The 12350-nt window shown below is 39.5% G+C and overlaps 1 protein-coding gene across 2 annotated transcripts; it reads right to left on the bottom strand.

The window, feature by feature from the left end:
* Positions 1 to 1574: 1574 nt before the first annotated feature.
* LOC108898947 (melanocyte protein PMEL) lies at positions 1575 to 12335 on the bottom strand. 2 transcript variants are annotated; one of them, XM_051074446.1, is made up of 12 exons: positions 12236 to 12335; positions 7040 to 7135; positions 6790 to 6936; positions 6220 to 6354; positions 5921 to 6082; positions 5524 to 5808; positions 4467 to 5402; positions 4199 to 4372; positions 3973 to 4075; positions 3273 to 3478; positions 3087 to 3177; positions 1575 to 2174 (listed from the first exon to the last, which is right to left on the bottom strand). In XM_051074446.1, exons 2-12 carry the CDS (start codon positions 7089 to 7091, stop codon positions 2021 to 2023), a joined length of 2445 nt encoding a protein of 814 aa, XP_050930403.1. In that variant the 5' UTR covers positions 7092 to 7135; positions 12236 to 12335; the 3' UTR covers positions 1575 to 2020. The 2 variants fall into 2 exon arrangements, with proteins under 2 accessions (XP_050930403.1, XP_050930402.1); XM_051074445.1 differs by lacking the exon at positions 12236 to 12335 and adding an exon at positions 8286 to 8438.
* Positions 12336 to 12350: the final 15 nt, after the last annotated feature.

The raw sequence follows: 12350 nt of genomic DNA, 5'->3' as shown, positions 1-12350 counted from the left end.
GGGCTGTCAGGGCCAAGATAGAGATCATCTGTGAAAAATGATGACCTCCCAGCAGAGCTGTTGGGTTCTGTCTTGGTTACAGAGCACGCATGAAGTGATCAGCAATGGCTTTGTAGCACTCGGTACATGTGGCCGAGAGACATGTTAACAGTGGAGGGTGATTTACTGCTGTGTTTGGTAATTACTGTAATGGAGCACTGCAGTTTGGAGGGATATTCATTTGGAATACTTAAGTATGTAAGTAAATGGAGAGAGACAGAGAAAGGACATAGTGGGGTGGATAATATGCATGGATAAAACCATTACAAATTGCCTTGTGAAATCTCATAGTATTGTTGAGAAAGGTGCACAGTTTGTACCTGTCTCATCTCATATTTTGCTGCACAGAGAACTAGATGGCTCTTTTTTCCCCACAAGGTCATAAATACTGTACATGAAGTTTTAGAATCAATAAAAACTGATATTACTGCAACAGCCTTCACAAAAAATAGCTTTTACTTTGGACTTTGCTGACCATTTTATCAAGAGACATCTTTCCTTTAGTTTCCCATCAGTCCACATCTTTGTTCCTGTTGTGGTCATAACCTCTTCTATTAACGATTTTGCTGCAGTGATGTCAGCCTTCTTTTCCTGCATTGCAGTGTGTCATACAATGTGCATGTTAGCAGCTCTTTGTCAGCTCAGTGCATGAAAGTAGCCTGCAACACAGTAGTAAATCATTTTCACTGAGCAGAGAGGGGCACGTGATGGTAAATTTTTTTTTTTTTTTTTTTTTTTTGGCACACTCAGCTGTAGTGTTCCTCTGACCACACCCCAACCTGACCACATCTCTGTTGCATCTAAATGCCTGCTGAGGCTGTGCTGATCCAGATGTTCAAGATATGGTTGCACATAAAGTTGTAGTTTGCTCTTTTTCTGTTTTTAGAATATTGTACTGTATATTATGTTTAGGACACAATCTCTGAATGCTACGTGTTGGTATTTTGTCTAAAATCACTCAAAATCTCAAATCTAAAGGCCACTTGCTGAAAAGCTGATAATTCTGATCATTTTTGTCCCTTGTATTACTATACAGCATCTAGCTAAACAGGAAGAACATTTCAAAAGAATTAAAGAGTTAAAATTCTGAGAAATTTTTAAATGGGGTTAGAAAACACACATAAAAAGAAAAATAACTAACTGGTCTCAAACTTTGAGCACGTTAGCTCTCTTTCTCTGTCGCTCTCCCTTTCTCTCGTGTTTCCTCTTACTTACCAGAGACTTTTCCATATCTTTTTCTTTTTTGTGCAGTTTTGGTTCCATGTTCACTCCTCTTTTTCTGCCACCGTCTCTCAGACCTGAAGGCTACCAACCTCAGTTTAGCTAACATTATTTCTGTGGTCCTCTCTTTCTTCCTACCATTAATTGGACATCCAGATTCATACAAATAGCATCAGCTCCAGTTCTTTAGCTGAGTGTCATTGTTTCTGTCTTTACCAAAGCTTTCATACTGGCACACCGATTAAGAACTACAAACACCTGTATCATGGGTGTCCAGTTATTCCAGTTACTAGAAATTAATGCAGTATACATGATGGTGATGAAGTTCCATTTTATTCATTTCAGGGTAGCAAACATGATAATGTTCTGTGGCATATGAGTTAAATTACATTGTAAAGAAATTGAACTGAAATGTGTTAACATTGATTTTCAAATTGGTTTAGTATAAGTAGGCCACAAATGAGAGAATAGGTTATGGCTTCTATAAACTATCAGTGCCAACTAATAAAAAATAATGTAGGTCAAAATAAATATAATTTTCCTTGAAAAATGTTTCAACATTTTTATTACACTCTTTTATTACACATGTGACTCCTTTCTGTTCCTACAAATCTTGTCGTACATGGGGCTGGATCACTTAACTCGGTTCTTGTTTAATACATTGACTGGGAGTTACAATATTACTACAGAGTGTTATATGTATAAAGCCGGTGTATTAGCAAATGTTGTGGATGTTGGGTGCCTGAGCTGATGAAGATATTCACACAATCCTCCCCTGAAGAAGTGGACGACTTTCTCCCGGTGACTGTCGGCTCAGCAAGTTCCACAACAACAAAGGCACTGATGTCACTCCCGAGCTGCCTCCATTACTGACACCGTGGTCTTCTCTCAGTGGCTGGTACTGCTTGAACCGCCTGACACATGGAACAGGTGAGACAGGTGAGGTGAAATGCATTAGTATATGTGGGTATGTTTCCTTTACTGATCCTCTGACTTTTCTTCTAGCACCACCGTGAAGTTGATATTTGTGGTTGTGATGGAAACGTGTTGACAGCTTTTGGATGGATGCGATGCAATCTCATACAGATGTTTTTGTTCCCTTCAAGATGAAATGTAATGACTTTGATGATCCCATAACACGTCAAAATTTGTCTTTGTTCAATACTTTGCTTTGTGACCAAATACCTAACATTAGTAAATGTTACCATGGTAACACACTAAGATGACGAACCTAGTGAATATGAACTGCTAAACATCATCATAACATAGTCATGTTGAATGCATTAGCATACTGATGTTAGCTTACAGCGCTGTTGGGCAGACAGAGCCTCTAACATGGCTGTAGACTCTTAGTCATGTTTGTATTGTTGCTGATCAGGAAGCTGTCAGATTGGGTGTTCCTCAGAGATCAGTCTCTGGACCTTTACACTTCATAATATTGTATATACATGACATGCTGCTGATGATTTACTTCTACTCGTCAGTTCAAATTATGTTTTGATGTTGTGCATGTTGGCGTACTGACACATAAATGGAATTGAGTCAGTATTAACGTCATTACCTGTGCGTTTTCCTGCTATGACAACATGAACCATGCAAACATTCCACGTGAAAATTGTCTATGAGACCCATGTTAAAATGGGATCACATTATGAAAGAGAAAATATTGATGCACCAGTAAAGGAAACTTGGGACTGACACCAGGATAATGAGAGCATAATTACAGTACCTTTGTTTGCAACTTATTTTTCATTGTTGAGTTTTGTTTTAGTTTTTTAAATAATTTTGGCCACAAATTCAGTGAGGTTCATAAACTGGGCACTCACCTGTACATCAGGCCAATACAACAGACGACACAGGCGAGAACCATGACACCCAGGACTGTAGCAGCAGTTCCAGCTGGGGAACCACCTGAGGCTGTAATTGAAGAACATTATATGAATGGGATAGGTTAACCTATAGATTAGGTTATTTTAGTGGCTATTAATTAATTTTTCTTCATTTTTACTCACCTACTGTTACACTGACTCTAGCACTCGCCACAGCAAGACTGACATCATTAGTCAGAGAGACATTGATGCAAAATACTCCAGAGTCATTGAAGAACTGACGAAGGATCATCTGACAGTCTGGAGAGGGTGAGGCTGCATTACAGACGGTTTCTACGGGTGTGATACAGTCAGCATCTGAGATGACTGTGCAGACCTCACTTGGTAGACTGAGGGAAGGATAGTTGAGAATGAGAGATGAAGTGGCAAAAAGACCAATAATGAGTGCATATTATAAACTTAACTCAGCTTTTTTGTGACTATGAAAATTATATGACACAGTTTCCATGCAGCCTGAACAGGAGATTGAGCATTGCATTAATTACAAAGAACATCAAGACAGGACCAAATCAATACACCTCTAATGGTAAGCTGAGCAGTAAGTGAACCTCTTGACCCTCCCTGTGTGCTCTAGATATTGAATTGGAGCCACTTTATTTCCATTTCCAGGCTTGACTTTTAATCCTTACATTTGTCGAACAGCTGCAGTACAACATTTTGGATATTCTGTCTTACTGTCATTAGTGATGGGATTTAAGTTTGAATGAGGAGAAAATGTCTGAGTTGTGTAATTCTAAAGTGAGATAAATTAACAATCGACAAACAACAACTGTACTACCTTTAAACTAGCTAATGTAATTACTCACTGAACATTACTACCCACCTTCCCTGACAGGAAATGGTGACATCCACAGCATTTTGATCCAACTCAGTCGCCATTGACACAACGTTGGACACCTGAACAATCTCTACACTTTCAATACCCTCTGCAGGGATGGAAGATGGAGAAAGAGAGATTTAAACACTGTTAAACTATACTGTTTCTATTAAAACTCAGTATTATCAGTTAGTAACCAAACTGCCATAAAACCAAAACGAAAACTACTTACGGACGACATCTAAAGAGGTGGCGAGGGAGCCGTAACGGTAGACCATGCAGTCAGCTGTCAGCTCTGGTGCTTGTCTTTTAGCCACAACGAGGGCAACTTGTGCTGGATCTGTTTCCACTTCAACTTGAACTTCACCTTCAGCTGGAGCAGCCTCCTCCTCACCTGCTGGTTGTTCTAGAAAACAAGAGAAAGTTTATCATAATACTCTGTTACAGGAGGAGTCTTTTTATTTAGTGTGTACTTATTTTGGTTTACAGTAAATGCTCACCTGCAGCAGCTGCAGTAGCTGCAACTTCATTCTCAGTTTCCAGTACTTCAGCCTCAGTATCAGCTGCAGCTTCAACCAGTGCTGCCTCCTCTACAGCTGTGGCCTCAGTGGCAGCGGGAGCAACAACGTTTTCAGCAGGGGCCTCTGTTTCAGCTTGGACAACCTCAGCAGCAGCATCTGCAGCAGCAGCATCTGCAGCAGCAACTGCAGCAGCATCATCAGCAGCATCTGCAGCAGCAGCATCTGCAGCAGCGGCTGCATCAACAGTGGCAGCGTCAGCGGCAGCAGCATCTGCAGCAGCATCAATGGCAGCATCTGCTGCAGCAGCATCAGCTTCAGCAGGATCAGCAGCAGCAGCCTCAGCGGCTACATCAATAGTGGCAGCATCAGCAGCAGCATCTGCAGCAGCATCTGCATCAGTGGCAGCAGCAGCATCTGCAGCGGCAGCATCACCATCAACTTCTTGCTCTACAGCTTCCTCTCCCTCTGCAACAGGGGCAACTGAAGCAGCAGCAGCATCAATCACAGGCACATCTTCTGCAGCTGCATCTGCCACCACTGCGGTTTCATCTGCAGCAGCAGCTATATCAGCATCTACTGCCTCTTCAGCTGCAGGCACCACTTCTCCTGCTGCAGCATCTGTCTCCTCTGCAGCAGCATCTCCTTCAGCAGCGGCGTTGGCAGGATCTTGTTCTTCTGGAACAACAGCTGCATCAACTCCTGCAGGTGCTACTGAGGCAACCTCTACCACATCTGTGCCTGTATTGACGACTGCTTCTCCATCCTCTGCATTTGTGGCTGCGTCATCTGGCTGCACAGAAGCAGGAACATCCAAAGCAATGGCATCTCCTCCCTCAGCTGGTACTGCTGGGACAGCTGCAGAGGTGGAGGGCATCACAACTACTGCTGGAGCAGCAGAGGCATCAATAGGAACCACTGGAAGAGAAGTTAAAAATCAAATCAAAACTGAATAAAACTGAATTCAGACATCATGTAGGACTGCATTTTTATTAAATATAAAAAAACAAACAAAGAAATGATGAGTGTAAAATCTCACCTGCAGTGGGGTTTCCACAGCCATTGGGGATGCTTGCCATCAGGACTACCTGAGGTTTGAAGGTCCCGACAGCAAGGTATGTGTGTGTGACAGTGCGCTCTCTGGAGATCAGAGTCCCAGTGCTGTCACCAAAATCCCAGCTGAAGCTGATGTCAGCGCTGTTAAGATACTGGCTGGGATCATGCAGGTTGACACTAAAAGCAATGGCTCGGTTCTGGATGAAGTTCTGGTCATCCTGGTTTACATCGTTGACTTGGGCAAGTGATATGGTGAATGGAACCTGGTCTGATGACAGAGCAAAAAATGCAAAGCCATTATGATGGGGATTGTTAAAGAAATACAATTAACTGTAAAATAACTTTACTTAAGTTGGGTCAGAAATTATGAGGTGGGTTACCTGTGATGGTGAAGACTGAGGAGGCATAGCCAAGTGGGATGAACCTGTTTCTGCCGCGACAGTGATAGATGACAACCTCCATGCTGTAGGAACCCAGGGGGACATTATCTGTACCAATGGTGAGGGAGGAGGATGGTCCATCTGCCACCTGCCAGTAACGCCCTTGAATACAGCAACAATGGGTTGATTTACAGTAGACTGGTAAACAGTGCACAATTCTGTTAATTCACGCATGTTGGAGACACTCCAGATGTCATTTTCATCTTACAGTACATGAGCAACACTTTCAATATCCTTACCCCATGTCTTCCACACAAACACATAGCGAGGTTTCTTGTTCTGGCTCCTGGTGAACGGTGTGCCGTCTGGGAAAAGCCCCATCTGCTCAGTGCCCTGGTCAGGATACACAGCCTGACCCTCCTGATACTCTTGTCCTGAAAAAGATGACAGTCATAGATCATACATCAATATATTAAAAAACATGTGAACAGAACACTAAGATGAGGTGAAATAAAATAACATATTATCTTTTGTTCTATCATAATGAAACTAAAAAAGTTTCAAAATCACATTGGTTTATTCATTAAAATATATTGGCAGGGGTTTAACATTGATTAAAATGTCTGTAAGTTACTATTCACAAACAAATGTCAATCCAGGAGAAACATTGTACTCCTAACTGCTGCAAAAAGACAAAATGTTACCTAATGGAGATCATTTTGTTGTTGAAATTATCACTTATCCATTCATAACTTCCTGTTACTGCTGGTGATTTTGAATATTAATGAAAATAATGACATCACAATAGGTTGTATAATAAGCTATGGTCCCTCCCTTCCTCAGTGTCATGGCTGCAAAAGTTCTCTTACCGTCGACGGTGCAGTTACGCGCCCAGACCACCTGCCCGTCAGGGAGCACTGTCTGATTTGGCGGGAAATTTAGATTAATATTGAAGGTTGCTCTTGCTCCAGTAAGAGTAGGGGCATCATTTTTAAGGTCAAAGGTTACTTCACCACCTGGAAAGAAGATTACATACAATTTAAAACCTTTAGACAAACTGACATAAAGAAATCAGAACGTTTCTTTTCTGTCTGAAAAAACAGAAAAGTGGAAGCTTACCAGACCAACAGTTTCTGAACCTCGGGTCTCCATCCCTCCACACAGGATACATCCGCGAGTTCCATGAGCGGTACTGTGTGAACTGACTTCTAGGCTCTGTGAGGAGTATAACAAACTATTCAGGAAAACAGCTACATTATGCAACACATCGTATCATCAGCAACCCATACATGAAGTAATTGAGAGTTTTCATTTAAGCAAAAAAAATGAGAAGCTGTTTTATCTTCAAATCCAATGCCTTAGCCGCAAAAATATACATTTACTTTTGTTTGTCAGTGTAGTTAATAGTTAATGTTTGAAGAGAGCAGCTCCATGTTTTTGGTATTGGGGGGGGTTGAGGTGTGTCAGGGTTCTTTGGTGGTGGGAGTCACACGACCTGCAATCTCCCTCAATCCCTTTCATGTGACTATCAGCTGAGCAGCAACATCAGTAATCCCAGTGAGAGGAATGAGAGATCCCAGGGTCTGGCTCACTCTTTTTTTTTCTCAGTGTGTGTGTGTGTGTGTGTGTGTGTGTGTGTGTGATAGTGAGACTTAGGGATCTTTTTTTATGTTATCATTTAAAATACCCTTGGTAAAACATGTCTAATGATTTTCGGATAAGAAAAGAAAGAGAGTTTTCTCAATTATAGCACATACCTTGGAAAATTGGCATAAGAAATAGTTTAATCGCATAAAATTGCCACGTAAAAGTTTGTACATCTTCAGGCTGTTTAACAGAGTGTGGAGTGTGCTAGTGTGAAACAAGCGTTGAATCCATTCGTTGCTCAATTTGTTGTCCAAACAAAGAAATACTAACTCAGAGATCCAGACATGAGCTTGTCATTAATGGAAAGCACAAATGTGTTGATTTACATTAGACATGGTAATTACATTTCCCTGGTGTTGGTACAAAGTTTTTAACATTTCACACAGCAAAAAAACTTTAATTTTTCAGCTTTCAAACTTTGTTTCTCTCAAACAAAACAACCTCTGGGTTCAGACAATTCCACTTTCCTCCACTGAAGTTTCTTTTGTTTTAGATATTTTGTAGTAGTGTCAAACAAGATATAAAAACACAGTTTAGTGTAGTTGAACTGTGAAAAAAAAGTTCTACAAAATCTTTCAGGCAGGTTTATTTCTCATGGGAAAAAATACACTGAAAAGTTGTTTTACTTTTTTTCAGAACTTAGAGTCTACCAGGAGAATTGACATAAAATCATACGCCTGATTAAATATTGGTTTTCAATAAGGTCAGATGTACTCACTTATTGCACTGGCAGATGTAAAAGCCAAAACCAGCAGCACCAGTGCCAGAGTCCTCATCCTGTGTCTGTTAAGTCTGTGTCCTCTCTCTGAGCCCTGATCCTCACCCGGCAAGTCCTGAACCCCAACGCAACTCCCAGAGAGACTTAAGAAATATCCCCTCACTCTCTTTAAGAGGGCCTCGGACCTGAATTACCATAAAATTTCTTCTCACCTCTGACATCATTGTGAGTCTGTAAACTGGCACCACCCCCTTCAAGTGATGTTTGGTTAACTATTGTAATGAATTACCAGAATAGTTGTTTTCACTCATAGCTGTTGACTGGTTAATTTTATATTCTCACCAGGGCTAACAATGTTTTTATCTTATATGTGTCACGGTGTGTTTTCCACAGCCTTATTCTGATTCTGATGCTACATGTCATACAGTAAGTACAATATCTCCAATAAAGTGCCTCAGGAAATTGTACATTAATCTAATACAGACAAAAATGGATAAAGTGCATGTAAATAATTCAAGTGAACACAAAATAACAGACGTCCCTCAAGTAGGACAATATTTTCTAAGTGCATTATTGGAAAATCAATGGATGCTTCCTGCACAGTATGAATGTTAATGTTGTACATGGTGCCTGCTTTAGGATGGAGAGCAGTGAGAACTGTGAGCAAAGCCAGAGTCATGCCTGTGTTTGACGTATGACCTTACAGCTATGTGTGCGTGGCCGTCACAAGATGAGTGTGTGGATGCGAGATCAATGGCATCCTTTTATTTCCTCAGCCATTCCTCCGTATTCTGCCATCCACCTCGGGCTGTGGCAGCTCTAAGAATCTGCGCTCACAGCAACGCAGATGCACCCGTGCTCGGTTTATGAGACACATCCTCTTTAATGATCCAAAGTTTCATTCAGATGGGGACGAGAAAACATTTAGAGGAAAAGAGCTAATTGATTCTGGAAAGGACTAAAAACTAAAACCAGTTTTCACCAAGAAAATATCCTGTTATTGGATATAAACACGCATCAATTTTAACAACAATTTTTTTTTTCTCTGACTGTGTTCTGTGTTTTGTGATAAAACATCTCACATGTAGCATCTTCAAGTAACATAAAGCAAATCATGTCAATAAATCCTGAAACAGGATATCATTGATACATCACAATTAATTATGTATGTTACCCTGATGGCCTGACTCTAATCACTATGTTCTGTTGAAAAGCAACATTTAAGTTTGTCATGTAGAGACCAGTAGGCAATCCACTGATTAGTTATTGTATAATAAAGAAGAGTAATGTTGTAGAGTTGTATGGTATTTGTCTAAAGCATTGTACATGGTTATACTATGTTATAGCATGAGAGATATTATAATATGAAAGCATAAATGAGGCGGGAATGAACATCAGGGCATTCACTCTAATATTCATAATACATTAACATATTATGTTAATGTATTAATAATGATTCTGGCTACAAATGCCATATTTTTATTCATTCATTCATATAAAGTTATAAAAGGTGTGTGAGTAATGATTTATATTTTTACCTATGAATTTGTTATTTACTTTTTCCCTTTTTGTTCGCTGTTTTTGAAAAATGTGTATAAACTAAAACAGAGAGGAGACGATTAAGTACTTGGCTTACTGCTTCACTCTAAAGACAGAGTCATTATGAACTCTGTTATCACAGTGCTTGGTCCTTTTCTCTCTGATGTTGTCTCATGCCTGTGAGACTGTTCAGGCTGCACTACATGTGACCCCTCATGTGCTAACAGCAGAGTTCATGGGGAAATAAATCCATCCCACAGAGCACCTGACTTAACATACCACAAATAGTCAACAGTTAGCTTCATTCCTCTTTAGTCTCTACTGTATAGTATCTTAACAGTATTGTTCCAGCAGTTTAGTGAATATCTGGGATGAAGATTAAATTTAGGAGCTATACTTCTGACAAATATTTTACCACTGTTTTACAACTGTACACTTTCCAGGAATATTTTTGGGCACATTTTACAATGTATTGCACAGCTTTTCAAAAATAATTTTTAAAAGTAGGAAATAATCACATTAATTGCTTTAAAACACAGTTAAATTTGTCTGTTTACCAGTTATATAAACACCTGACCTAACCTCCCTGTTGTCACTCTCAAGCTTTTTCTTTTCTAGCACTAACTCACAGAAAATGAGGATTGTGTTTTGTGATTGACCAAAAGTCAGATCAATAAAACCATCTGGTTTGTAAAAAGCCAGTTGAATTCAGACCAGACAGTCAAATCAGTTCATGAACACAGCAAGTATAGCAGTCAGTCAATGTATTCACAAGGCTTAAACAAAATTTCCTCGTATTTGCCAGTGATCCTTATTCCCTCTGTTTGTTGGTCATTTGATTTGCATGTTACCGCAAACACAGCACTCTCACTAAAGTGGGACAGTAGGAAACTTTCAGTTGTGACTTTCACCAGGATAAATGTTTGGTGTAAATCTTCTAAAAGAATGCTTGTTTCCTGATTAACAATGTCCTTATAGATTATTTCAAATCTGTGAGTAAACAACTCTTTCGGATGCGTACTAGTGGCAAGAAAAAAGTACTAAACAGTGATAGGCATTATGTTCAGACACAATCTCTGTAAATTGGAAAAAAAAAAAAAAACACAAAACCTGTTCAAAGATACCAACACATACAGTGTCGTCTAGCCATGGCAGCATTTTAGCTCAGACTACATGCAAAATAATTTCTTTATGGTGGACAAAGACATCACTTTACATATAAGTCTGGCGGGGGAGACATGTCAAGCCTCTGGGCTTTGATCATGTGCAGTATTGTGATGAGAAATCCAGCTAAATGAAATGTGACCAAGGCTCAACCCTGTGCAGCCCCACTGTTGGTATGAATGCTTCCGTGTCTAGACAGATCAACAGAGGCTGTTTCAGGGGACACCTAATGCCTAATGACAAAGCCTAGTCCATATTTTATATCAATAAGTGGACCATCCCTAAGTGGTTCCACACACACACACACACACACACACACACACACACACAAAGATGTTTTCACATACTGGTTCATTACACCTCTGCACAGGTGGAAGCTGATTATGCTTAAACATCTCTGATGTTACAAAAATACATACACATAAAACAGGAACTTAAAACAATCACAAATGTATAGACCAACTCTTTCCATCCAAAAAAGTGCAACACAACTGACAGGGGAATCAGTGAGATGTCATTAAGTGAATGATTGCGCAACAACACTTTCAAACACTAGAGGGAGCAACTGTCCTTTTCCCTCATTATCTTCATTGCACGGTGAAATGATGGAGAGTCCATTTGCTCCTTTAATTTGACATTAACCCATATAACAGACTGCATTATTTGTGTGTAAAAATCTAGAAAAATAAACTAAATTGCCAGTCTTGAGTTCAATTAAAGTCTTCTGGCTGAAATTGTTTTAGAGCAGCCCTTTGTGAACATTTGTTTGGATTAACTTTTGTGCCCTAACAAGCAACCATATTAATGATCATTTTGTGTTTATGTTTATGTTTTCAACAAAAATATTATTTATTCAGTCATATATGACTAACTTTTATAAAACAACTAAATACATTTACATGTTTAAAAAGCCTAATTTCATTGTTGTTAATTGAATTGAATTGTTCTTATATTTCCTAGAAATATATGTAGGCGGGTTATCTTTGTTTTATAGCATGGTAAAAATAACTTTTTTTTTTTTTTTTTTGCTTGTTTTGCATTTCAATATATCAAAAAAAGAAACAAACAAAAAACTTCCGCCTCCTCAATACGTAAAACGTCATCGTCGTCTCACCATGTGACCTGTGAGGGTTGCTTGATGAATGTCTATTTCTCATCCGACATAAAACGACTATCCACACACATCAACATTTAAACCAAAATAATAAACACAACTGGCATTGCATTTGAAAAACATGTTAACTTACTTGGTATTACCAGTTTAATAAAAAGTGATTCCCTCGGACGGCGCTGGTGGAGAAGTAATTAGAGAAACTCAGAAATACCACCCGGCTTCAGTAATCGGTGTGTCCTAAACAAAAA

The sequence above is a fragment of the Lates calcarifer genome, linkage group LG12, assembly GCF_001640805.2.
Source record: "Lates calcarifer isolate ASB-BC8 linkage group LG12, TLL_Latcal_v3, whole genome shotgun sequence".
Lineage (NCBI taxonomy): Eukaryota > Metazoa > Chordata > Actinopteri > Centropomidae > Lates > Lates calcarifer.
The sequence above is the reverse complement of the archived record's forward strand: the minus strand, read 5'-3'. Positions and strand labels throughout refer to the sequence as shown.

Excerpts from the sequence above, each read along its gene's own strand:
- LOC108898947 (XM_051074445.1), bottom strand. The coding sequence starts at position 8,343 with ATGAGGACTCTGGCACTGGTGCTGCTGGTTTTGGCTTTTACATCTGCC. Across the intron at positions 6,937-7,039 it reads GTTCAGAAACTGTTGGTCTG|GTGGTGAAGTAACCTTTGAC; the intron begins GTAAGCTTCCAC and ends TCTTCTTTCCAG. Across the intron at positions 6,083-6,219 it reads GTTTGTGTGGAAGACATGGG|GGCGTTACTGGCAGGTGGCA; the intron begins GTAAGGATATTG and ends GCTGTATTCAAG.